The 27,940-nt window shown below is 39.2% G+C and overlaps 2 protein-coding genes across 3 annotated transcripts in view; both read left to right on the top strand.

Annotated features, from left to right (window-relative positions):
• sugct (succinyl-CoA:glutarate-CoA transferase) overlaps nucleotides 1–27,940 on the top strand; it is a 118,309-nt gene that overhangs the window by 74,462 nt on the left and 15,907 nt on the right. The gene's annotated exons all lie outside the window — the stretch shown is intronic.
• On the top strand, nucleotides 13,112–23,295 carry LOC137173631 (G-protein coupled receptor 183-like). Of its 2 annotated transcripts, XM_067578537.1 has the most exons (4): nucleotides 13,112–16,613; nucleotides 17,089–17,199; nucleotides 20,590–20,998; nucleotides 22,603–23,295. In XM_067578537.1, the coding sequence occupies exons 3-4, from the start codon at nucleotides 20,625–20,627 to the stop codon at nucleotides 23,051–23,053; spliced, it is 825 nt and encodes a 274-aa protein (XP_067434638.1). In that variant the 5' UTR covers nucleotides 13,112–16,613; nucleotides 17,089–17,199; nucleotides 20,590–20,624; the 3' UTR covers nucleotides 23,054–23,295. The 2 variants fall into 2 exon arrangements, with proteins under 2 accessions (XP_067434638.1, XP_067434639.1); XM_067578538.1 differs by lacking the exon at nucleotides 13,112–16,613 and having other exon boundaries at nucleotides 16,663–17,199.

Below are 27,940 nucleotides of genomic sequence, written 5' to 3'. Positions count from 1 at the left end.
AAAGAGCGGAAGAGATAAAGTGGAGAAACAGTCGAAAGAGCTGAAGGACGAGAAGTTGTTTATTGTTAAAAAATTGCTTAAATGAGAAACCAACTTTTCCTTGGAAGGAAAACATCATTTCACAAAACGGGAATCTGTGAACTCCTGATCACTTTCCTCTGATAAAACAACCAGAACTCTGCGTCCAACGATAACGCTCAAGTGTTGAGTTTCTGATTCTGTTGGATACAAACGTTCAGTCAGACAGAGCTCATGTTGATCTTCACACTCACTTCACATCTGATCACGAAAATAAAGTCTCTAGCGTCACAGAAGGATCTGTAATCTGATACAGAGAGATTAAAACTGGACAAAGCAAAAATACACAAATTATATGTAAAAATATATATGCAATATATATTTTTCTGATTAGTTTGTTGCTAAAGTCTTTTTCAAGGTAAGAGACCAATGACCAACACACACTGCTGCCAAGGGTGCTGGAGGTAGGGGGTCCAAGAGGCCGTTGACGCCCCCCCCAATTCACCCTGTTCCCATATTCTGTTAAATTATGAATCACTGCAAATGTCCTTATATGGCAACACTTATGGTAAAAAGATGTTTCAGTCATTCCCGTCCACTCTGAAACCACCGTCTTCTGTATGAGAGAGGACCAGCTGACGCGCTGCTGCAACTTCTTGTGAATTTTTCCTTGATTGGACGCTGACGCCCATAATCGAGCCAGTCAACACACACGCCATGAAAGTTCACGTGAGTTGGTTAATTCATGATATCACATTGAAATGACAGGTGTAAAGCATTTGCTTTTTGAGTAAATCGAGATCTCCCAAAGTTTATTTAGGTTGTTGTATGAATGACATTTTCACAACAGCACGGCATGTTGATGATCTGCGAAGGTGAAGCAGTAGGAAAGTCATGTTTTTTTCTGATTTATCGTTAAATATGGATGTTAACCTCTTATTGCCTGCTTGCTGTTACTCAGCTGCAGAAATGTTACTGCCCTATAAACATGTAGTTTTGGGTTATTGAACAGAAAAGCTTGTATCTAATCCCACAAGTACTAGTTAGCTGCTTTGTGTTTGGAAATATATCGCCCCCCTGTGGTGCAAGCGAGCTATAGTTACTCCATAAAAGATTAGTGAGCTACACACACACACACACACACACTTTTTAAACTTTTTTGTAAAATATATATATATCTTAAAGATTTTTTAAATGTTCTTATTCATATCATTATTTAATTTTTACCTTATTTCAATATTGATATTTTTTTTTACATTTTCTTCTTTTTTTATACTCTATAATAAATAAAGGTTTGTAAAATAAAACATATTGTATCTTAAAGATTTTTAAACATATTTATTCATATAATTATTTACTCTGTAACTTTTTGTCATACTTTATAAATACTTATATATATACTGTATTTTTCAATATCAGTAGCACTTTATTTTGAAAATAAGTTTGTAAAAATATATGTTTTAAAAGTCTTTGAAAACATTAATTCATATAATTATTTACTCTTATAACAAATGTCAATATTTTTTGTCATTTGTCATTTAATTGATTAACATATAATGTCAAGTACAAAACAAGTGCACAAGAGTAAACTGCTGATAAAATAGTTAAAATTATATTATGTAAGTATTTATAAAGTATAAAAAATCAATTATATGAAATTAATTAAAATAGTAAATAATTATATGAATAAATACATTTTTAAAAATCTTAAATATATTTCATATATTTTACACTTTATTTTAAAATAGTTTATATTTATAGAAAATACATATTTTAAAAAAACATAATATATATAATTATATACGTGTTCATTAATTTATAAAGTATAAAAATATTTGAGGAGGAGAAAAGTTTGAAAGTGACGTATAAAAAACAATAAATGAAATGAAAAAAATATGATATGATTAATACATTTAAAAAGTATTTAGGATAATGAGATTTAAAGTGGCGGACAGGTGTAATGACATCAGAACATGCAGGTGTTTGTGCACACACACACACACACACACACACACACACACACACACACACACACACACACACTCATCACCTCAGCCTCCACTAGAATTGAAACAATATGCAAACTACGTCATTAATTCCACAAGCCAAAAGCGAGTCCATTAAAAAAAATCGCCTTCTGACACCTGTTGACTCATGTGCTCAAACCTCCGGCTCAACGAGCTGAAACTATGCAGACCTCGTTATTTCTCCCACTAAGACAAACGCATTATTAAAACTGCCGACCCAGCCTTCTGATGGCCTAGATGTTCACTCATGTAGCTCAACAATCAGCCCACAATGAAGGAAACATAGAAATTAGGCCATATATCTCACAGCAGCAAATTCTAGCATTGCCAACAACAATCTCAATCAACTCTATGGATAATTAATACAGCTGCACTCACTAACACTCAGCCAGAACCAGTAGTATTCCAATTAGGACCACTGGTCTGTGTCAAAGAGCAAGCATGGCCAGCAAAATACTTTAATTTTCTAGGTGCTTGCTGTTAGCCAGCTGTCAAAGTTAGCTTCAGTAAAGAGCCTCATGAAGAACTTTACCTGCCTGCGTGAGTCCTTCCAGCTCGGATCTTGTCCAAAGTTGTGTCTCAAATCACGTACTTCTGTTAGTACACTTTCATGTAGTACACTATGTACTTACTGGCGTATTGCGCCAATTTCTACAGGGTAGTGTTGTCTCAAATCACAGCCGGAAATGACGGTCGCAAATTAGCATTAGCTAGAGTTAGCATTCGCGTCATCGTTCGCGCTACCAAATCATGACAGACTGCTAAATTAACCCAAAAAACATACTGACGGCTTATATCCGACAACAGTATAGTGGTGCTTAGTGCTAAAAAAACACATGTATAACTTACATTTGTATAAAGCGGCGATGTTCACCGTAGTTACAACGTACCCGGCCGCCATTTCCAGTTTGAAAAGTGGTCCCTCCCCTTCCGCTACGTAGCCAAGATGGCGACCATTGAGGGCGAGAAGCGTCCACAGTTCCACACTCAACTTTTTGACCGTTTTGAGTGCACCACCCGGGTTCTAACAGTGCACTGCATCTCCTATACTTCTCAGTGTGAACGCACTTATGCACTCAAAATGTTAAGTGTAAGTACAGAAGAATGCGATTTGAGCACAACTGTTACATAAAAATCAACTCTCAATTCATAAGATAGGTCAACTTACCCTTAAATAGCCAGATAGTTTTTGCAAGAGCAACACAAAACTGCAGAAAAGACAGTGTTAAATTCAACGTTAGTTAAGATAACCGTCACATTAGCAAACTTAAGGTGACATTAACATAACCTTATTACAAACCCAAATGAAAATTCAAGAAAGCTTTTACTCTCAGACTGGAACTGATTCTGTAGACATGCTCACCTCAAGAAGGAGGTTTATGTCCCCAGGAGTCACGTTGTGCCATCAGTTTACATAGAAGCACGATGCCGGGCATGCAGGAACTTCAAGCAACTAAATTAGCAATTTTAAAATAAGCATAACAGCTTGTGAGCAGCTGGTGGAGCACTCACCAGGTGCATGCGAAAAAAATTTCAATGTCACATACAGAAGGATGCGATTTGAGATGCAGCATTGGTCTCTCTCTTTCATATATTTCTTTTTTATTTTGAAAACTAGCTAGCATTATGAGCCCCACCGCATGAAGAAATACCTGCGCTTATTGGTTGATATGATGACATCAATCACCATGAGTCAAATTTTGATTGGTTAATTTTGTTTTCTATGAGCAGAGGGAGCTGTATGAAGAGGAACCAGCAGCTCCAAATACTGGCTTCATGCTGATGATAGAAACTCAGTCACAGAGATTTAAAGATCAAATAAATCATTTTAATAACTTATTATAAATTAATTTAACGATAACATTTTATAATATTTGTAATATTTTATTAACTAAAAAATATACATCCTCTGCTCTGTGTGAGTGTGTGTGTGTGTGTGTGTGTGTGTGTGTGAGTGTGAGTGTGTGTGTGTGTGCGTGTGAGTGTGTGTGAGTGTGTGTGTGTGTGTGTGTGTGTGTGAGTGTGTGTGTGTGTGTGTGTGTGTGGGACACCTGGGAGATATTTGGACACAATGACAAACATCTGCTTCTCACACACACACACATACACACACACACACACACACACACACACACACACACACTTTGTAGTGAGTGTGTAAGGTCATTCAGGGACACACCACAACAGACACGATGATTCACACAAACACAGAAATATGTATCCTCTTCCTCTTTTTCACATGCTCCTGTCATCCTTTTCTTCTTCTCCTCCTCTTCATCTTCCTTTTCCTCTCCTCTTCATCTTTCTAGTCTTCTCTCCATCTTCTCTCTCTCTCTCTTCTTCCTGTCTTCTTTTCCTTCTCTTCAACTTTCAATTGTTCCTCCCTTCTTTTCTCTCCTCCTCTTCTTCTCTAACTTGTCTTCATTTCCTCTTTCCTCCTCACTTTTCCCTTTTTCTCTTCTTCGACTCCTCGTCTCGTCTAATCCTCCCTTCTTTTCGTCTCCTCTTTGTTTCTCCACCTCATTTCCTTTTCTTCCTCTCCTCTCCTCCTCCTCTTCTGTAACTCATCTCCTTCACTCCTCCTTTCCTGTTTTTTCTCTCTCTCACTTTCTTCCTCTCATTTCCTTTTCCTCTTCTTCCTCTCCTCATCTCCTCTAACGCTCTCTTCTTTGGTTTCTCCTCCTCATTTCCTGTTTCTCTTCTTCTACTCTTGTATTCCTCTCCTTCTTTTCTCTCATCCTCTTCTGTAACTCTCACTTTCTTCCTCTCTCTCTCTTCTCATTTTCATTTTGTTTCCTTTTCTTCTTTCTCATGTTTGACCACTCCTTTCTTTTCTCCTCCATATTCCCTTTTATCTTTTTCACCTTTCTCTTCCATTCCCCCTTTTCTCATCTCTCATCTCTCATTTCTCATTTCTTCGTTATCTTTTCTAACTCCTTCCTTGTTTACTTTGTCTCTCGTCTTTTCTGATCCTCTCTTCATCGTGTGAGTGTCGGTCATTAGTCAACGAGTTGGAAATGTCTTTCTGTTCTCACCTCTTAAATTTTTCGTTTACTTTATTCTTCATGTTTTCTTCCACTTTTTAAAATATATCTGATTGATTCTTTTAGTTTGTCTTTTATTTTTTCTCTCCTTTTCTGTGCCCATCAACCTTTCATGGTCAAAATCAAAGTACTTGAAAGCTATTTCTGTGATGCATGATGGGAACTTGTTCAAGAAACCACATGAAGGAGCGATCTGAACTGCTTGGCGTGACAAACCAACGGTCAGAAAACCGTCTGAGTCACTGCATTGTCTCAGAAACAGCTGTTCGTACATTTATGCCTCCGTTAGTCCTTATATTTCTTCTTCCTGTTTGTAACCGACCAAACATGGATGCCATGTTCAGATATGTTTACACGTTGTTTAATGTGCTGCAGCTGAGTAGCTAATTAGCTAGCTGCTAGCTGCTGCTAACTGACATTGGCGGTGCAGTTTTCCCCCATTCAACAAGCTGCAGGACGAGACGTGTGTTCATGTTTGTGAGTTATAAGAAGGAGACTTTAGCAGGAAACTGATGTGGGTTGTTGTTCAGAGTCTGTGGAGCAGGATGCAATCAGGCTCAGTGTGACCGTCTGCTGATGATAGAAAACGTTATCTTTTTATGAATGTTTGATTTGCTGTATGGAAATAAAGACTCCAGGTATGGAAAGGTATTTAATTAAATAATGTAAAACAAGGCACCAATCAAAAAATATTACTTTCTTTCTTTTGGTTTCAGATTTTTTTCTCAAAGGAAAACACAAGACAAGTAATTTACAGAGCAGATATGTTGGAGGCAAACAAAATGCAATTTAATTTTAGTTGGACTTTCATGCTGCAGAACTTTTCTGTATTAAACCAAGACCATGATGATAAGCAAGTGCTACAAGTGTTTAAATATAAGGATATAAATGTTATCAAATACATTATCACCAAACATGTCATTCATATGTTCAGTATCGACATTTTTCCAGCAACATAACCTTCCCTACAAAACACATTCGCTGTTACAATTTAAACTTAATTTCTAGTTGGCAGGGTTCTTTTCTGGACTCATTGTAATCCTGCACTACATGTTCTCTCTGCGCTGCCTCAGCCTGCTGTTATTCTGTGATGTAGTGACATATGACTGCCTTTAGAGGGAGTTTGTGCACCACCGAAGAAGGTAAATTTGATTGGTTAATTAACTGATTTGGCATTGAGACAAAAACATCAGACACATCTGACTTTATTTAATAATAAGAATCAACTAAACAAAGGATCAGTAGTGTTTTTAGAAAGTGATAAATAACTTTTGACTTCCACTCTGATGGGAAAATACCCGACAGAACATCTGCGGCGTGACATCCGGTGGTCGACTGAAAGAAAAGTGACTCCGGTGGGAATCAAACCCTCCACTCTGGCCGTGTTAAGTGCCTTGCTCTGCAGCTCCACAGAACTGTTTCCTCATGTAACCCGTTTTGTTGAAGCTGGAATGCCACTGAGCATAGTTTGGTTTGTGAGCCATAATCAAATCAAAATGTGTCTGCATACTTTCCCATGGGGACGGAGGAGGAGGAGGAGGGGGAGGAGGAGGAAGGATCATCCAATTAAACAGTGACACTCGGAGAGAACGAGAGATAAACAGGCGGATAATAATCAGGAATGGACAGTTTCAAACAAAAGCAGGGAGAAAGAAAGAGAGAAAATATGCGGCTGTTGGTATTTCAGATGTTATTTTTGGACATTTTCAGGAGCTGAAACGTGTTTTATGTAACTCTGAATCAAAACCAATCAGCTAACGAGCTAAAATACCAAAATATATTTTTGAAAAGACAAGAGAGGAAGAGAGAGATCAAACAAAAAACAAGGGAGAGAAGACAGATATTTAAGTGTTTGTGTGAGTTGTTTTGGCCCATCTGTTGCTCATTAAGCAACATATTCATATCAAAGCAAACAGCACTTTTTAATTCCACCATTCGTGATCACCTCCAAACCTAATGTGGCGTCAAATTGGGGCTGGTTCCAGTTTTCACAAGTTTTAAGCGTTCGCATTATCGGACGACACAAGACAGCTGAGAGTCGTGGGATTATTGTTGGTTTTTCATTGTGATTATCATGTTTGATTTGTAGACAAGAAGAAAAATAAAGAAAATCGTCAGAATTATCCTTTAATGTTATTTGATTTCGATACCTGCTAAAGTAGCTAATGTTAGTGTTCCCAGTAAGCTAGCGTTAGCGTTAGCTCCTTATCTGGAAGCTCCTGGCTCCAAACGGAAAAGATATTCAACCATTCGGCTCATTTTTTTTACAACAAAAGAAAACAAACTGAACTGAAGATGAACTTTGGTTCTTCTGGATTCTTGTTGGACAGCTGTGGACTCATAAAGGACGAAGCAGGACACACACACACACACACACACACACACACACACCTGCACAGACAGGACACACAGACACAGGTTGAAATAACTGGAGCACAGCAGGGATTTGTCTGCTTTCCGGAAACTTCTGCAGTTCAGGGAACTGAGCCAACTAGTGTGTGTGTGTGTGTGTGGACCCACATATGGAAAACACACACACACACACACACACGGAGAGAGAAACTGTCATTTTCTGGTGTAATAAACCTTTACAGCTCCGGGTCTCATTCATAAAAATCCACTTGGCTGCAGCGTCTCTTCTCCTTCCTTCTCCATTCTTACATCTTTCCCATCATACGAACCCAAATATGAAACGATGGGACATTTTATCTTCTTTTAACATTTTCACAACGAGTCACAAATATATAAAACGTTATAGCAGAGTTTCAGAATATAGACACGTCCCACCGAGAAGCTATTTTTGTTTAATTTTTAGCCACAGCTCGGTCGGATCTACAGATGGAAATGTCGGTCCCGTCGTTTTTTGGTCCAGAAATATCTCAACAACTATCTGACGGATCGCTATGAAACTCGGTTCAGTCCTTCATGATCCCCGGAGGACCAATCTCACAAACTCTGGTAAACTTCTGACTTTTCCTCTGGTGCCACCATGAGGTCGACTTTTTACTTCTAAATTGAAATATCTCAACAACTATGAGATGGATTTCTGTGAAATTTAATCCACACCTTCATGTTCCCCTCAGAGTGAATTATAATAAATCATCTGGTCCAGTTTTATTTGATTTATGACCTAATTAGAGCTGCAACAGTTTGTCAGTTAATCAGTTAGATCTTATCTTTTATCTTGCATAGCAGCAGTTAGTGTTTGAGCTGTTAATTGACCAATAAGAGCGCAGCGTAGCGACACGCAGCATCTCTAAAGTCCTGAACTCAAAGTTCACTCGTATGTTACTTATTTTACATCTTTTCTCGGCTGTTTCTGTGTATTAATCTTACTTCTCCCTGTGACGTGAATTGTTTTTATTTGACTGATGAAAATAGGAAATTTACAGTATTTACATTTATTTACAGTTGTAGCATTTACAGTAAAATGTACACATCAGGATAAACCTGGAAATGGTCATTATTCAGTGTTTATATGGACTATAAATTCCTGGTTTCCAGTTAAACAGAAATGCTTTTTATTGATCGGTTTCCAGGAAATGATCTGATCTGTTGTTGTCGATAGATGTCGGGTGCGAGCTCCGTTGTTTTCCTGTTCTGTAAACTGCAGCATGTTGCTACACAACACCCTGCAGATCAGCAGGATTTCTCCTCTTATATCAGTGTGTTTTTTTGATTTATACGTGATCGAGAGACTTCCGGCTGGCAGCAGGTCTGTGATGAAATGTCAAAGCCTCCATAAAAATCAGTTTGACCTCTGAACACTTGTAAACCAACTTTATCCTCCATAAATCCTTGGATCAGTGCCGAGGTCATGCCGACTTTATGAGTTTATCACCTCCGTCTCCGCGGACTCGACTGTAAGCGGGGATCTGCATCAAAGACCTCTGGTCCTCCCTCCGTCCCTCCGTCAGCTGGCTCTCGTTTGGCCTTCAGGTCGTCTTCATGTTCAAACGCAACGTCTGCATCTCTTTTCCAGCCTGTTTTTGTTGTTTAAGCATCTCAAGTTTTATTTGTCTCTTTGTCATTTTGATTTCTTGCTCTCTTTCTGTTATTAAGTTTAAATTTGTTCCCTCCTTTGTGTCTGGTCTTCCCGGCTTTTACGTCATTTAAATACAAACACGAAACAATGAACAAAACGTCTCGGCTTTCTGTCTCGCACAGATTCTGTTTGTGTTCAGTATTTTTGTAGGAAACCGCAGCCAGCGGGACAAATCCAGCCCTCCAGCGAAAATATTGTCCCCATGATGAAAACTGAATTTTGACTTTCATAATTTACACCCAAACTTTGACATTATGTTTCACAAATTTACTGTAGAAAGCAAAATAAACACAAAGCTGGTGTAAATCTAAGGCCCCCCCCCACCACACACACGCACACACACATGCCAGCAGAGGCTTTATTGTGCTGCTGAAATCCATACAACCAACAAGAAATTACTTTTTAATGTGTGAATTAAAACACCTTCTGTGCAAAAATGTATTTAAAAGTTTATCTGAAGCTAATATGAAGCTTCAGCGTCCAAATGAGTCAAATCAAGTAGATATCTTTCAACGTTACAGTCTTTTTAGTGCCAAAGTTCCTCTTTTTGTTACTAAACTTCCACCTGCAGCTCAACAGGGAAACACAAAGAGACTGTAAATGTGTCAGATATCCACCTGATATGACGAACTCAGACTGATGAAGACTCATATAAGCTTCACACAGACTTTAAAATGCATTGAAAGCACATTTGAAGGATCTTCTAATATCCAGTATGAACAGGAGGAATGATTACAGCGAGGAAACATGTCATATGGACGTGTTGTGAAACATCAGAAAAGGATATAAATGACAGAAAATGACTAAAAGCAGTAAATCTTCTCTCTAAGACGTTTTTAATGCCACATGGAATGCAATTTAATACCGTTTTCACACTCATACTGGTCATAAAAATAACAGAAAAACAGTTGAGATCAATAAGCCCTACAATTATTTATTAAGTAAATGAATTTAATGACATTTATATCACATTTCAGTCTGTACTTCCAGCTGTTTATAACTATAAATCCTTCAAAGTTTCTCAAATCTCTCTTCTTGTCCACAGTGAATGGATGAGCTTTCTAGCTGCAGTAGTGACTGTTTGTAGGTCGGGTCTGGCAGCACAATCCACTGTCTCACCTCTAGTTTATAGATGTTGAACGTCTCCGGACAGCGGACACATACAAAAAACTTACAACTAATGTTTCTGTCTACAACAGGAAAGAGACAAGATTCAAAAGAGAGAACGACTCTTTTGGACTTTGCTTTGTGTACATTAGCCCAGATCATTTGATTTTGTGCTGAAAATGTGTAATGGGGAAATTGCTGATCACTCATTAAACACACAAAGAGAGCAAATAATGTAATCAAACAATACAATCAGAAGTATAAAGCATCATAGTTCTGGAGACAAAGATACAAACCACCTAGCTGTCTTTGTCTGAAAAGTGAACCAGTCCCTTAAATACTACTGTACAGAATCTAAGACATCTGATTACTAACCTTACAGGTCAGCAACCAACCTTCAACTAACCGAGGAACAGTCTTTCTCTATGACTGTATATGACAGCACATAAACATGCACCAAGTAGCATCTCAAAATAACATTACTACTATATTAAATAAAGGAGAAACCACACTATCCTCTAAAAGCTGATCAGATTTACACATAAACATCTACATAACTATAGTTTATCTCATCACTGGCTCAGATAAAAGTACAACAGAATAAACTTAACTGTTAAACACACAACTGCCTCATCTTCCACAGCAAAGAACTAACTTTAGAATAGACATGCAACACTAAACTGAACTTAAAGACTATCTGAAACATGTCTGATATACACAAGAAATACATCAAATGATAACCTGCTATTCAGTTTTCTTTCACAAATGCTGCATTTTCCCAGATGTGTTAGACATCAATCAAATGAATCTGTGGCATTTCGTTGCCCCTGAACTTTCACACTTTGCTCCGTTTGTAATCAGTTTTGGTTTCCAGAACCAGCGATTTGCGAGGACTCACTGATGGATCTCAAAGTCCTGGTCTGACCCGGTCTTTACGCTCTTTTAAAATGAGTTCTGACTCTTCAGTCGAAGGCTTACGTTGCCTTAAAAAAACACAAATGCAGCTTCTGGAAAGTGAGTTTCTCTTGAAGGGACAAGAAATCTGTTTTAAGACACACTTGAAGGATGTTGACAGATGTGGTCACACTTGAACTGGACTAATAAAGAAATAATAACAACATTAATATAAAAATATAATATAATAATAATACTGTTTATTTGTGTAGCACTTTAGTAAGTTTGTCTTTACACAAAAAAAAATCAAACCATAAAAAGGAATAAAATCTAAAGACAGCTGAAGAGAAAAACTTGGTTAAATGTTTACAGTAAAATAAGATTTTAAAACTGACACTAAAAAATGTGTTTTTTAAACATCTGTAAAAGTAGAAATACGGGGAACATATTTTCTTGTCTTATAAATAAAATATTGCTTGTATTTTCTCCCCTCCTACGCTTGTAACTTGTGCTTTTGAAAGGCATTCTGGGAGATGTAGGAACACATTTACTGCAGGTGAAGTCAGGCTGAGGGGAATAAAATGACATCAGTTCTTCTTTGGGATCATTTATCTTTGACGTTCCTCAGGTCTCTTCTTACCGGCCGGGTTGAAACTGTCAGTGTCGCCTCTCTGACTCTCTGATTCAGTTCTTCACATAAACTATGAAATCATGTTTGGCTGTTTGCATCAGTGGGAGTTAACACCGTCTGCTGCTCCTGAACAGCTCCCTGTTGACAGAAGGTTACTGTCCCGCAGCACACCTGGAGCACAGCTGCTGACACACACACACACACACACACACACAGAAACTAACATACACACACTACAATTCTTCGATCCAAAACACACACATTCCTCATGCCAGAGTTTCCACTTCATACAAACACAGACTCACTAACACACGAGACCCAGTCGCTCAGGTTCGGCCTTTATTTGATACATTAGGAGGGAATCAAAGCTGTGACACTGCAGTAATGTGGTTTATGTCTTGACCACCAGGCCACTGGATGTCCCAGATGTTCTGCATTTAAACTGTAGATCAGTGGTGGAAAGTAAGAAAGTACATTTACTCAAGTACTGTACTACAGTACAGTTTTGAGGTACTTGTACTTTACTTGAGTATTTCCATGTGATGCTACTTTCTACATTTCAGAGGGAAATATTGTACTTTCTACTCCACTACATTTATTTGACAGCTTTAGTTACTTTTCAGGTGAAGATTTGACACAATGGATAATATAACAAGCTTTTAAAATACAACACATTGTTAAAGATGAAACCAGTGGTTTCCAACCTTTTTGTCTTTTGACGTCTTACAAAAAGCAGTGTGTAGTCGGGGTCACATTTCACATGTCTATGAGTTGTTAACAGCTCCACCAAATAGTGATTTTTCCCTCTAAACTTCTCACATGCTTTCATTTCAATAAATGTTCAAATGATCCAATATTTCAGCAAAAATCAAAGATTAGAGAAAAAGTCCAAAAACTGAAAACAGATTTGTGTATCAGAACTTTGTTTTTTCTTCTTTCCTCTCCCATTAATCATCTCACCACCCCTCAGATTTATCTGCTGACCCTTTGGAGGGGCCCGACCCCTAGGTTGGGAACCACTGGACTAAACTAGCTAACTGTATATAAAGTAGTGTAAACTAGCTCCACCTCCAGCAGCTACAACAGTAACATGCTGCTCTAACACTGATGCTTCACTATTAATAATCTAATGATGTCATATATAATAATATATCAGTCAGAGGGACCAAACCACTACTTTTACTGCAATACTTTAACTACATCAAGCTCATAATACTTATGTACTTTTACTGCAATACTTTAACTACATCAAGCTCATAATACTTATGTATTTTTACTGCAATACTTTAACTACATCAAGCTCATAATACTTATGTACTTTTACTGCAGTCGTATTTTTCATGCAGGACTTCTAGTTGTGATGGAGTATTTTTACTTTGCTCAAGCTCATAATGCCGTGTAGCAACCAGCCCATAGTGTGAAACAAACCTCTGAGAAATCTATCGGTGTGTCTCAGAGCCGCCAGTGTTGTTGGTCAGTGGAAGAGAGATACGCCAGCTTTACCTTCAGCATTAGATCACGTTGTAAAGTCCTCCTCATTGTAGCCAACTCGACAGTACTGTGAGTACCTGGTGTATATACTGTAAATAATCAGTGTTACTGAACTGTGAATACAGATGCTACTATTTCCAATTTGATTTCCTGGTTTGTTTTGTTTTGTGGGGGTTTGCGGTAAAACCCACAGTGGACTTTTGAGTTGTCTTTCTTTTATGTTTGTGAAACTGGAGCGAACTAAATCCTGGGGGAAACAACACAGACTCTTTACTAAGTGGATTGAATTCTGAGACTATGGGACAAGTCTTTCACACACTCACTCACACTTGAACCAGATCTTTCTCACCAATCCACTTCTCATTCGGCATAAACCCTACTGTGCCTCCCCTCCTAAGATGAAGGTGATGAAGAAACTCATTGTTGACATGCTGAAGGTGTTATTGAACCCTCCTTGCTCATAGCTTCTCAGAGATCCCTCCTCAGTCCTCGCTCCTCGGAATAGAAATAAGAGACTTGGGACGACCAGAACAAGTGAAGATGGAGGAGCGAGGAAATATAAGAGAGACATGAGATGTACCCACAGTCACAGATTCCTTCCCTATTCCCACAGTCCAGGAAATACTGAATAGTTTCTCAGATGCTGCTATCTTCTCTTCCCTGGACTTAAATAGCAGGCACTGGCAAGTGGAAATGGACCCTGAGGTGCAAGAAATCACAGCCTTTATCTGCCCTCTGGGTCTGTTCCAATTTAAAGTCATGCTGTTTGGACTGAAGAATGCCCCCGCAACATTTCAGAGGCTCATGGAGAAAGCACCAGGAGAATTAAAAGGTGTCATCTGTTTTGTAGACCTGGACGACATCATCGTTTTCTTCCAGTCCTGGGAACAGCATTTCTGTGATGTCCTGAAAGCCTTGCAGAGGTTCCTGAGCATGGCAGGGTGGTATCATTGGTCTGATCCCAACTTCTCGCAGATTGCTGAGCCGCTCAGTGCCTTAAAGAAAAAAGGAGCAACGTTCCTCCAGTCACCTGCATGCCAAGCTGCTTTTGATGCACTTAAAAAACATTTGGTAAACCCACCTGTCCTAGGTCACCCAAACTTCAATGCTCCTTTTTTTGGTCTACACCAATGCCAGCGAGATAGGGCTCGGGGAAGTACTGTTCTAGAAATCAGACCAACCTGAATCCAGCTGAGAGGAATTATGCTGCCTCTGAGTTGGACTGGGGTAACACTGTGGTAACAGATCATCCACCAAACCCAGCACTCAGTTCTCTAACTCAAGCTACTCCTCCCTGTCCATATGTCTCTGTAACTTCTCCTGCTCAAACTGCAAAGCTAACAGCTCCTTCTTCTGCTCAAAAGTTAAATCAGCTGTCTGCACAACTGCTGGTACAGACACCGGCGCAGGTGCTGGCTCTACTGCGGCCGTACAGAGCTCACTTTTATGTAACACACCTTCTTCAAACAAAGATGAAAAAACCTCATTTCTAATCCCATCTTCACATTTTTTTCTCTGCCGCAACAATGCCATAATGGTCTGCTACTTGCACATGCTTTTCCTTTTTACAACCACTTACAAACGCCACCGTGGGCACTTCAAAAAACCACGACAAAGAAGCCATAATTACCAATTACTGATACAGACAGTAACCTGCTAGAAAGACACTTGTGGCAATTAACAACCCCCCACAGAGAATCTCACTCTAACTACCTAAGCAATGCTTGCTAAAAACTCACCCCTAGTCTTCATGTGGCTTCACACACTGAAAAGTAGCGGCCTTGTAAAGCAACCCCACAAAATCACATGGATGTGCCCCCGAGATAGTTGCTCCAAAACAACTAAGAATGCTGCCACAGCAGTACAAAAGAAACAAACGGATGCAACCCAGGGGGAAATGCCACTACAACCTAACAGGGAAATCTCTGTAGAAAAGCATATCAAAACAGGAACACTTACCCTCTCAACAGCACACAACAATCCGACACCGGGTCAGAAACCAATGCTTCCTGCAGAAAAACAGATGAAGTGTATCAACCAAAAACCAGAAACCAAAGTAAAACCAGAGCTAAACCAAAGCAAAACCAATGACCAAAACAGCTCTGGCCACAAAACAGGCAGCCCGAAAGCTAGCACGCAGCTGGACCAAATCACCTAATCAGTGTGCCCAATCAACACCATGCGCCCGCTGCTTCCTGAGGCACAAACAGACTTTTTGACAAACTAACCCTAATGGACGAGCCCCCATTTGTTATAACCCGGCTCTTTAGCCACAACTAATAGGGAGACACACCACGTAAATTTAAGATCATTTTAATTTTACTTACCTTAAGTAAGGATTCACAGAGTGTGAGGTGTAGATATCAGTATAAACAGTATTGTGGGGTGTGCATGAGTGATGAAAGGGTGTGTGTATGTTGTCAGGTGCATAAAAGCAAAGCAAAAAGGAAACTAAAGCAACATAACCAAAAACAGGGTGCCTGCAGGGAGCTGAGAGGGAGCTGTCAGCTGCAGCCAGACTTTATGAACCTGGGAAGACTGCGGGCCCTCAGGTGTTCCCAGTTACGCTAATGACCACCTGTAGAGACGGGGCAGGTGAACCACATAGCAAACACTAGATGACACCAGGGGTCATCACATCTGTATACTATATATATCATTATACCCTCCTCTTATTACTGAATATTACTGTTGTCATAATTATGAGCTTTGACCATGTTTTTGACAAGTACTATTGAGAGTGATCCATTACGAGTATTTTCACATTGTAGGGTGCTATTAGTGTATATCACTGTCAGATGGTGCTTAACTTGCACTCGGATTTGTAATTGAATATTGACTCTTATCTCTTTCCTTTTTGCTATTATACATGTGAGGCTGTTGAAGTTTATGTTTGCATTGTTTTGTTGTTCTTACTGTTATATCTTATATGTTGTCTCTTCAAGGGGCAGAATTAACTTGCCATGCAACCTAGTCACATGACCACTTGAAGAGTTTTAAATTGGATACCTGTCCTTATTGCTTATTGATGAAGTCTTTGAGATGAAACGCATTGGTTTATCCATGATTTGATAAAGGATTTTTAAACTTATAATCAGAGTGACTCAGATTCTTTTTAGACTGTCAACCAAAACCATGGACTTCCATTAAAAGTAAGCTGGACAATCATTGTTTTTTTTACTCGACTATCCTTGAAGAGCACTTGATTTTCTACTTCAGCATCACCAACACTACTGTTCTTGACCCAATGCAGCACCCCCTGTTTATTCTTCATGGAAAGTCTTTTTCAAAGCTGATTTCAAAGCTGATTTATTGACATTTATCCACGTCAGAGATACCAGAGATCATCAGAACAAGTAAGTTGGTGCAGATTCCAGCATATGACATTAAGACTAAAAAAGGGGGGGGGGGGGGGGGGTTATTCAAATTGCATCAGGAAAAGGTTAATCTTTGCTAATGAAAAAGAACAAGATCTGAAGCATTTTAACTGGAACATTAGTTTAGTGAATGGAAACATTTTCCTCCTTTGCTTTGATTTGTGAGTAACCTGATGAATGAGCTACTGAGGTTTGTAAGCTAGCATGATAGCTAGCTTGTTAACCAAAATAACCTTCCAGAATAGCTAATTTAGGAAGTAAATGAATTTGTTCTCTAACTAGATAGAACACATTTAGCTGAAGGGAATGTAGTTGTACCATTTTTATAGCCTTTAAACAAAGGGGACAGATATGGATACATTCATTTGTGCAAAGACATACAGATGTGTTTATGTCATAACTAGAAGTTCATTTGAAGCAGCTGCATCATGTAATATAATCCCGGTTTATCTAGACAGCATCAGCCATGCAAATGAGGCAGAGGAGGAGACGACTCTGATCTTCTCTTATTTCCACCTGGCTGGTAGATGGATGCATCCACATGAAGCCTGTTCACTGAGATAAGGTAGGCCTGACAAACTTCATCACATGTATTGTGTGCTCTTTGTCGCGATGTTACAGCTGAAATCTGTAATTATTTACTGAAATGATGTTAGTTTCCTCACTTCCCTCCAGTGGTATCACTCCAGTGAAGAAATACTTGAGTTCAGGTATTTGAGATAAACAGAAAATTAATCAGAAACTATTTTGATAATCATTTAACTTATTTTTAAGTAGCCTATCAAATGTGAGGATTTGAAACTTTTATGTGTCAGACAGGAAAGTAAACTGAATATCTGGATTTTGGATTGTTGATCAGACAAACAAGACGTCTGAAGATGTCGCCTTGGGCCCTAAGACATTACAACTGGCATTTTTCTGTGTTTTCTGACAGTTTATAGGCAAAACTATCAACTCATTGATCAAGGAAATAATCAGCAGCTTAGTTGCAGCCCTAACATCTCACGAAAAAGACTGGGGACCTCTGCAGCAGCAACCCCCCCTAACCCTAACCCCCATTAATGAAAAAGAAACAAAAACATTATTTGACTATTAAATAAAACTGTTAAACTCATTAGTTTATTTTGCCAAATTTGCTTTTGTTTTCACTACTTTACTTCTCCTGAGAGAAATAATAAGATAAAACTAAATAAATAAAATAGATAAGATATATTACAGCTAAAGAAACACACACTAGGAGGAACATTAATAAAAGCTTTTTTTAAAATGTAGGTTTTGAGAAGTGATTTCTTCAGATATCAGGTAATTAGTTCCAGAGCTGATAAATACTCTTTAGGGACTAGCTAGCGTCCTGTTGGATATTTTTGTTTCTTCTTAGTCACTGTTGTAGTACACAGCATCAACCTGTAAATAAAAATGTAATTGTTTTTGTCATAAAGATATTATGTCTCCTTGTTGATTTAGTTTCCCACAAGGCAAGTATATTTGTATAGCACATTTAAACAACAAGGCATCTCAAAGTGCTTCACATTAAACATAGAAGGCATCAAGACAAAATGTAAAAGAAACACAGACAAAATAAAAAGACATTTAAATACAATTAAAGAGTTAAATAGAAGATAAAAAAATAAGCTAAAATAGAATAAGACAGATAAAACAGGAGAGAGAAAGTTACAGTGTAATGTGAGATATGAATCAAAAGCTTTAAATTTGATTTAATAAAAAGCAGCAGTGAACTGAGAGTTGGAGCGAATCCCCACCAAAAACCATTAAGCCCTTTTAAAGTATAAATGAAAGGTAGATAAATAAGGAGATTTTGACAAGCAAGTGAAGATATAAACAATAACCTGTCAGTCAAAATGGCTTAGAGCGTTTCATTATAAATCAGAGCATCATCTGTAGAAAGACTGAGAACAGACAACCTGACCAGGTGTCCGTCTGCAAACCTGAAACCTCTTTCTTTATTTTCACCATTGTGGATCCTCTGGGCTCAGATAAAACTTGTGAGGAAACCATTTGCTGTTCTCTTTTTGAAATTCCACACTGACAAATTACATTCTGAGGGAAATCCAATGCAAATGTGGCCGTACCCTCAATCCACAGCCGTTCATGGAAACCATATCTGAGTCTCCCTTCAGCTTGTTTTGAATACACCAGATGTAAACTTGGACTCCACTCGCTGCCCGCCATGCAAATCCACAGGTGGGTCCAGTTTAAAATGAGCTTGTGGTGAAACAGTTGAGAAACAAAAAGCCCAAATTACAAACAGGAGATCCTCTTGAATGCAAAACCAAGAGAGGATGGATGTTGTTTAGATGCAACGCCAGCCTGGAAGCACACATGTGTGATGGAGGTGTGGAAAACCTAAATGTAGATAGAGTTTCTTTTGCTTCCAAGACATATGTGTTTAGAGAATCATTCTCTGACTGAATCTGTTTGATTTCTGTGAATGATTGGCTTTCATGTCATTAATCATCGGCTGTTTATTGGTTATCGCAGGGGATCAGGTACACAGACAGCAGAAACGTTTTAAGCATGATAAGAAAAGCACTCTGTGACTCTGTAAAGCAGCTTCAATGCTCTTCACGTGCAAAAAAAGACAACTATGAGTCGCAGTTTCCTGTAGGAAGCATCCAATCAGAGAGCTTCAGATTCTATTGCCATGCAGCTAACGGAGGGGTGGAAATAGCTTCGTAGATCTCAGTTGATCATTTCAGAAATTTTATTCAATTTACTTTTAGATTTTGGGTCAATTCAGAGGCTTTGATGGTTCCAACAAAGCTAACACATCATTGGTTGCACATTGAAAAAGTCACCAACAAACAAGGTTAATGTTGGAACTGATTTTGCGAAGCTCAGTCCCTCCAGGATTTTACAGGTTTTTTTGTGATTATTGTGATTTTGTAGCAGTTTTTCTAAAAAAAAAAATTGCGATACAATTTGCAATGTTTTATGTGCCCATTTTGCAATAAAATTGTGGTGATTGGGGAAAATTGCAAGCAAAGGAAAATAATGTGATTTTTTTTTAAACTAATACCAATAAAGAGTCTTATTTAATCACTTACTTGGATAAAAAGCATCCTGCATATTACAGAAACATTTATATTTCAGTTCCAGTATTTTAATGTATTTTCTGAACATGAGAACCATGAGGACTCAAAGTTATATAAAATACTGTACTTGAGTTCCATTTATAACCTTTATTAAATAAACTTTCAGCTCAACATCAGCACCAAATAAAATCAGTAAATAATGCCATTAAAATAAATCCATCAACATAAAAATATAGTTTGATGTTTATGTTTGAGGTAGATTATGTCCGAACAACATCAAACCTCATTTGGGAACATTTGGGAATTGTTTTGCTTGTCTATGGCATCATTATTGTTGGCAGGTGAGATTTGTCCATCTTCCACCTGAATGACGTCACGATCGGTCCGAATCACAAGCGGCTGTTGATTTGGACGTTTCATGTGTAAAAGTTGCTGTAATTTAGTAAAACTGCAGCTCTCACAAATTTTCTTGAATTTGTTTTAATTTTGCAATCGCAAAATCACAATTTCCTGGAGAGACTGAAGGATGCTGAAGTAGCTTAGTGCAGCATCTTTGTTCCCTCCATAGAAAAATATTGGCTCACACCAATTCAAAGTGATTCTGCTCCAGAAACATCCAATTTGATCACATTCACAATCCCAGATATGGCGCTCCACAACATGGTCGGTATGTTTATGCTGTGTAAACTGAAGGTTTTGGATTAATTAGATAAACAATCTGGTGTCAGTCTGTCAGTCAGTCAGAACAAGGAGATAATCCAACAGCTAAATGTTTGGCTACTAACCATTTAGCAGCCCTGTTGTATTTTATTTTTTACTCAACTGATAAAATAATTGAAAGTAATTTGCACATTTTGGGATTGAGCAGTCAGTGTGAATCTCTCTGTTTTAACTTTCTGCAGATCCCAGAAAACTGCAGTGTGTTCATGTGGTGAAGATGAATCTGTCTGAAGCGAACCACACCTCAACATCCGACCTCCTTACTTTCTACAATGGACTAGGCACCTTGTTCGGAGTCAACTTGGTGGTGGGTTTCCCTGCCAACGTCTACATGGTGCGGCTGTTAGTGAGCGGAGCGGGCAGGATCTTGGCCTCAGAGCTCTTTGCCCTTAATCTGGCCATCTCTGAGATCCTCTTCGGCGTCTCGTCTGCTTACCTGATGCTACACTTCCTGCTGAGGATGGCGCCGCACACGGGGATGCTGTTGTTGCAGTGTTTCATACGGCTGATGTTCTTTTCCCGCCCCATCTTTCACAGCTGCATCTGCCTGGAGCGCTACCTGGCTGTGGTGCATCCCACCGTCTTCCTCAGGTAAGTCAAGAAAGTGATTGACAGGACTGATCAGCTCTGAGGGGTGTTGTTTTAGTTTTAGTTTTAATGGAAATCAGAATCATAACAAGGCGCAAGGCGATGGAAATGTATCTTTACATTTGTCTCTGTTTCTTTACTGTCGAGTAAAGATTAAAATAAAACTCAAAGTTCAGAACAATTTCAGCATTTGTGTGACAAAATTATCTCAAAACAAAAGCGGATCTCTGAGTTTTATCCTTTTTTATATAAGTTCAGTGCAGAATTTGAATCTGTGTGAAAATGAAGGAAGTCAAAAATGTTTTGGCTAATCTGACAGATAGAAACATGTCAACAGCAACATATTGGCCTGTTTATGAACCAATATGACGACAGAAACAAATAAAAGCTCATCAGATGTGCTGTTGTAATGTCAGCTGCAGGTAGGAGCTGTTGTTCTCTTTCAGACACATTTTACACCTGATTTGTTTACATTTAGTCAAATAGTCTCCATTAAAAGTCATGTGAATCAGCACTTAGCAGCTCCTGTTTGTGGTGTAACATGGATGTGCATCTATCACTGGATCACTCTGATACTGTAGAAAAGGTTCTGCAGCCTCTTTATTCTCTGGTTTGTAAGTGGATTTATGGAGGTTTACTGGTGATGGACGTCAGAGATAATAATGATATCCTTGGGAAGTATAAGTCACACTGAATGATATCAAAATGTGCTTCATGTCTCCGGCGCCCCCCTGGGGAGACTTTTGTCTGAATGTCCATGTCTGTTTCAGATAGAAGAAAGACCCTCATCCAAATGGGGCTTTAGATGCAGTTGAAAGTTCTGAAAAAGTCAGTAAGAGGTCCTTGGCTTGAGATCATTTTGTCACATGTTAAAGTTGCAATAAATGACAGCCTTACTACATGTCAGCAAACAATTATTAGCTATGTAAGGATATATAGCAGAATAATGGCGTCCTGAGCAGAGAATGAAGTCACGCTCCCTCTGTGTGTGTTGTAATCTGAGCTTCTCTGTTCTTTGTTTTGGTTGCCGCTACAGCTGAGAGTGCGTGTGAGTCCCTCTGTGTCCTCCCACGGCCATTTCCAACATGGCAGCTCATATATAGCTCATATTACAGCTAAACAGTACGCTAAAATGTTTCTGAAAGCATTTGAGGCAGAAATAGGCAACGCTCTAACAGAATCTTGATCCATATCTGATCAGCTCTGCCTAGTTTGACAGTTTGATCTGAGTTTCGTTAGCTGTCAGTTCAGGAGCCGCTTTCTTTCTTATTAAACAACACGCGTGTTTGTTTTGGTCTGAGACGCTGGTGCTAATGCAACATCTAGTGGGGCTGAATGTTGTATATCGCACCTTTAAGGTGTAATGCATGTGGAACAAGTGACTTCAAGGAGTAAAACGGCTGAATTTCATTCTCAACTGACCAAAGTGAAGCTCTGAATGTATCTGTTTTTACATTAATGGTTAAATGTTTTAATAACTTCATTGAACTTTTAGGCTGTTTATCAGCTTCAACTGTGCTGCAACAGTAGTCTGAAAGTTTGCGTCCTGTACTGTTGGCAGTTTGATACCAATTCTCTGTCATTAAGAATTTTCTTCTTCTCTGCAGGTTCAAACCTCTTCGTTACAGGTTGGCGTTCTGCATGGTCAACTGGCTGCTGGTGCTGCTGTACTGCACCATCCCTACCTTCATGCTTTCCACCACACAGTCCGTATACCTGCTCATAACCAAGTCCCTGCTCTTCCTGGTGCTCATGTTTTACTGCGGCATCCATGTTCTCTGTGTGCTGAAGCAGCCGGGGCCCGGCGACGGGGACCGCGCCCGAGAGAGCAGCAACACCACGAAGAGAAAGGCCTTTAAGGTCATCATGATCACCATGGTCTTCACCAGCACCACCGAGCTGCTCCAAGTCTTAATGTTTAGTCCAATGCTGTACGCTCCCCAGCAGGTTCTTCTGTGGGTCATGTTAATGAACGTGGCCGTCAACATCGTCAGCGGGTTCATCACTCCGCTGCTGTTCCTGCACAGAGCTGGAAAACTGCCCTGCAGGAAGTTCTGAGTTTAGTTTAACAGTCAAGTTCCTGAAGTCCGGAGTTTCAGTCAGCAGCATCAGACCTGCAGCAAACTTCAGTTAGTTCATTAGTTTGTAATTGATTAATCATCCATTAAATTTCTGCCATTTAAGTGGCTCCATGTCATTAATTGAAGGAATTATTTTTATATACAGCTGGAAGCACTGACAGAAATGTGATAGAAATTCATGTACATAATAAATTATTGTAGGTCTTACTGTCCTGACTGGTTTTCTGTCATTTTTGGACCATTATGAGTGTGAAAATGGTATTAAATTGCATTCTATGTGGCATTTAAAAGGTCTTAGAGAGGACGGATTCTGCTTTTTGTGGATTTCTGTTATTTATATCCCGTTCTGATGTCGGATGTCAAACATGGTCAAAGTTCCAAAGTTTCAGCTGCCCTGACGCTTCGCTTGTAAAGTGTTTTAACTTTCCCAAGAAAGAGATGATGTCAGCTCGTCACATGTCCGTAAACATGTGTCTGTTCTATAATCTTTGTTGCTAAGGTGGTTGCTAAGGTGTTTCCATGTGTTGTTCAGCTGCAACATGTACGGATGGATTTGAGAAGTTGACATTTGGAGTAAAGAAGGAGAAAAAGAAGTGAAATCCTGCTACTATAGTTTGTTTACGAGGAAGCCTCCTGAAGCTGACCAATCAGAACAGAGTGGGCTCATCAGGAGGGCGGGGCCTTAAAGAGACAGGAGCTAAAACGGCCTGTTTCAGACAGAGGCTGAACTGAGGGGCTGCATAAAGGACCAGTAGAAGATAAATAAGGAGTTTTTAACTGGAAATGATACAAAGATATTCCAGTAGAGCCCCAGAATATGAATATAGAGCTGGAAATGTGCAGAATATGTCTCCTTATAGGAAACATCTTATAGGATATGATTAATGCATGTGTGTATGAAATGGAAGTCATGACTCCTCATGTGTGACAGACACGTCACTGCTTTCCTCTTCAAAGTTAGAAATAAATATTTCTCCAACTAAAACACACTCATTTGCAGGAACATGATGAAGAGCATTATTCATGTCATGAGCTGAAATCATGAAAACCCAAATCACTGGGGACCTTTAACATCCGGGCCGCAGCTTTATGTAACGCATCTAAAAATCCTATTAAGTGCTCATATGAGGCCGTATATGGAAGAAAAAAACTGCTCTGACACTTCACAGGAATGAAAACGCTGCGATATGCAGAAGCTGCTTTGATTGTCGAGGTCAAACAGAGAGCAGCAGGTTCAGGCAACCTCAGATCTTCACACACAACTCCACATACATCCTTCTGCACACACACTCCATCCTCCTCCCCCTTGATGTTGCAGTAACATGATGTAACAGCGAGCCTGGATGGCTCCCATGGGGGCTGGTTAGTCGACTTAATGGACTGCCACAGCTAGCTTCAAAGACTCAGAGAGAGGGTGGTGGGGGGGAGGTGGAGGAAGAGGAGGCGTGAAAAGGGAAACATGAGGGTGAAGAAGTCATCGTCTGAGTCGGCCTCGATGATGGAGAAGTTGATGGAGGGATGACAGGAGTTAGAGGAAGAGGAGGATTCGTAGTTATTACAAGAATGACATGTGGAGAATTTCTGACGGCTATGATATCTCACAGTTAATGAAAGTTAGTTTGTATCTGGTTGAACTCGCTGCAGAATCCAACAGAATAAAACTTTGTGGAAGAACTAGAGCTGAAAGGATCGTTGTTAATCAGTCGATCTACAGATAAAATGAATCAGAGAGTAATCATTTCATATTTTTCAAATTGAAATGACAAACTTTTGCTCCAGCTTCTCCGTTTCTTTGTCAAGGTTTGTTTTAAGATCGAAGGTTCATTTCATCATCATACAACACAGGATTATACAACAGCTGTAGCCTCCACTAAGCTACACACATTCAAATAATTTAATTAGAACAGAACAAAACAATCAATTAAGCAATAAAACAGAACAAAGTATATCAAAGTAGCACAAAAGGAAAAGCTTTATTATATTGACAAGGAATACACAGTTACATGTATATATATATATATATATATATATATATATATATACATATATATATATATATATATATATACATAGGTTTTTACAATGTGTGCAAAAGAAATGTAATATATGTCATAAGTTATAGTACAAAAAACAACTTGAGGCAGTAGTGGGAGTGCAGGTGGTGCAAAGGTAATGGTATGTAATCTGCATAAGACCAAAAATAACAATATAATTGTGGATGAAATGTCTTTGTTTTGGTTTTACTTTTGGGGAAAAAAATTACATTCTGAAATTTTAATATATATATTTGAACTGTTTTTATTCACATTTTCAGTTTATGCATAATAAAACTCAGTTTGTCTTGTCTGAGGTGTAACAGCAGCTGTGTGGATACAAATCAAATGTAAACAGACTGAGTGAATAAATGATGACATCATGAATCATGTGACTGAAACGTCACTGAAGAGCTGAAAACATCAGATCTGTGTGGAGCGATGATGAGGAGACTGTAACCTTCCTCACATCAATACATGAAACTAACAGAAACGTCATATTTCCATCGTGTTTTACATCGTTTGAGCTTTGACTGTTTTACTGACGTCGTCTCGTTGTGTCTTCTTCTGCGACGGTTTAACGGCGCCGACTGGAGAATTAGTTTATCAGCTGATATTCACACAGCAGCAGTGGACGGAAACAAACATTTACTACATTTTCTTTTAAAGATATTCTGGGAATTTGGTTGAAAACTAGTCTTCACTTTGTCCTCTCGCTGCCTGGAAATGTATGTCTGTACGTGTGTGAAAGTTTACGGGGTGACTTTTTGTTTTCTTTTTCCTCGTATGATGTTGAGATGTTTCAATAAAGAACATCAAACATCGCAGTCAAACACACGCACTCTGCTGCAGGAGCGCTTCCTGTCCCGCAGTGTGTGTCGGAACACATGGTGTGTGTTTGACTCTAATCTAAATGTTATTGATCTGCGGCTGTACGGCTTTAGGCTTCACCTGCCTGGCACGTGTGTGTGTGTGTGTGTGTGTGTGTGTGTGTGTGTGTGTGTGTTTGTGTGTGTTTCCAGCGGTGGTGGAAAAGGAAAAGCCTGAAAACCCCAGAACCACAGCGGGAGAGTCTGTAGGCAGTTACCCGGCCTGATCAAAAGACACACACACTGAACGCACAACAGTTTTGTGGTTTTTTAGCCACGTGCCTCCTCTTCCTCCTCACTTCCTGTTAGCCTCCCTCTTTCCTTCCTCCTGTCCTCCTCCTCCTCTATTTTTCTCTTTCAGCTTCTCCTTACTTACTTTCAATCCTTCAATAAATCAATCCTACATAAAAACAAGTGGATGGAAACTGCTCTCAGTCGCAGAAACTGAACCTGTAAACTTTAAAAATCAAACAGGAAGGAAATGCTTCAGTTTCCTTGTCAGTAAAACAAACAAATGAGTGGCTGAATATATTACTATGAATACATGGTAAACAAACTGCACTTTTCTACCTTAACTGCATTTTATTTTCCCATTCACACAAACATTCACACCAGGCCTGCTCATTGGGAGCGACTTGGGTTTCAGTGTCTCGCTCGAGGACATTTCAACATGTGGACAGGAGCCGACGCTGTGATTAGAAAACGACCTGCTCTACCTGCTGTGCCACAGCCGCCACTACAAAGCTCTGACAACACTAACAAACTGCCAAATCCAGACTGCACTCTTAATGCCGAACAGGTTTTGAGTCTGTACTGTGTTCACAAAATTCAGTCATTCGAACCGAACGGCATGCAGGCGAAATACAGAGCTGTGGGTTTAAACTAGTGTCCCACAATTCAGCCCACAGCGGACACAGATGAGGGAAACCCTGCATGTGTAGAGGGCAGCATCGCACGCCGCGAGGAAGCAGCTCCTCACATTTTCAAATGAGCCGGTTGTCTGTTTTGCTTGTTTCTGACAAACGTCTTATCAGGCGTGTAGTAGAATACTGTGATGAGTAATATGTGGTATATATACACAGCTCTGTGAGGCTGTACTCACAGAGTACCCTTCTTTTTGTACTATTTGTTCATAAACTGAAGTACTGGACAAATTAAAATATTGAGCAGATGGTGACACTAGATGGAAAGTCAGAGGATTAAAGTTCTGATTCATGCTGAGGGAATGATGAATGTGTGATATTTCACAGCAATCCATCCAATAATTGTTTACGTGTTTCAGTAAAGAGCTAAAAAGTCAACCTCATGGTGGCACTAGAGGAAAAGTCACCAAAGTCAGCAGGATTCATTTAGCAACTACTCTTCCTGAAGTCCACACAAGTAAACTTTACATCATAACGCAGGACAATAGTGTGATTATAAACCAAAGCAAAAGGGACAAAAAATAGCAACAAACAAAACAACGAATCAACAACAATAAAGTTACTAATGATGATAATAATGATGACATGTCTGTAAAGATTCTCAGTCATCCAGGTCGTCGTCATCTAAGGACGGCTGAATCGAGGGCAGCTGGACTTCTTGGTTGAAGATACTTGAAGACGTTTCACATCTCATCCAAGAGGCTTCTTCAGTTCTAACTGACTGGCGGGTGTTGTAGATATATTTTGAGCGGTGGTCAACACTTCGGTGGATTTTGATGTCTTAATGCTGAGAATGTTTATTGAAGTTACTTTGATCAAGGAGAACCGTAAACAGCGAACATCCAAGTTGGTGTAACTCGGATGCTGTCTCTTCCCGTTCTGTCTTCTGAAAGTCTGAGTGTTAGTCTTTAGATCGGCCTACCATATGAAAAATTAGTCTAATTGGTTCACTAGTTTCTAAACAAAGCACTGCACTTTACCCGTGACATCTTAAGTCACGTTGCATTGAGCCTCAGGTCATTGTCAACACATTTTAGCT

The sequence above is a fragment of the Thunnus thynnus genome, chromosome 21, assembly GCF_963924715.1.
Source record: "Thunnus thynnus chromosome 21, fThuThy2.1, whole genome shotgun sequence".
NCBI lineage: Eukaryota > Metazoa > Chordata > Actinopteri > Scombriformes > Scombridae > Thunnus > Thunnus thynnus.
The sequence above is the reverse complement of the archived record's forward strand: the minus strand, read 5'-3'. Positions and strand labels throughout refer to the sequence as shown.

Coding starts and splice junctions, on each gene's coding strand:
- LOC137173631 (XM_067578537.1), top strand. CDS start 20,625: ATGAATCTGTCTGAAGCGAACCACACCTCAACATCCGACCTCCTTACT. Junction 20,999..22,602: donor CATCCCACCGTCTTCCTCAG/GTAAGTCAAGAA, acceptor TCTTCTCTGCAG/GTTCAAACCTCTTCGTTACA.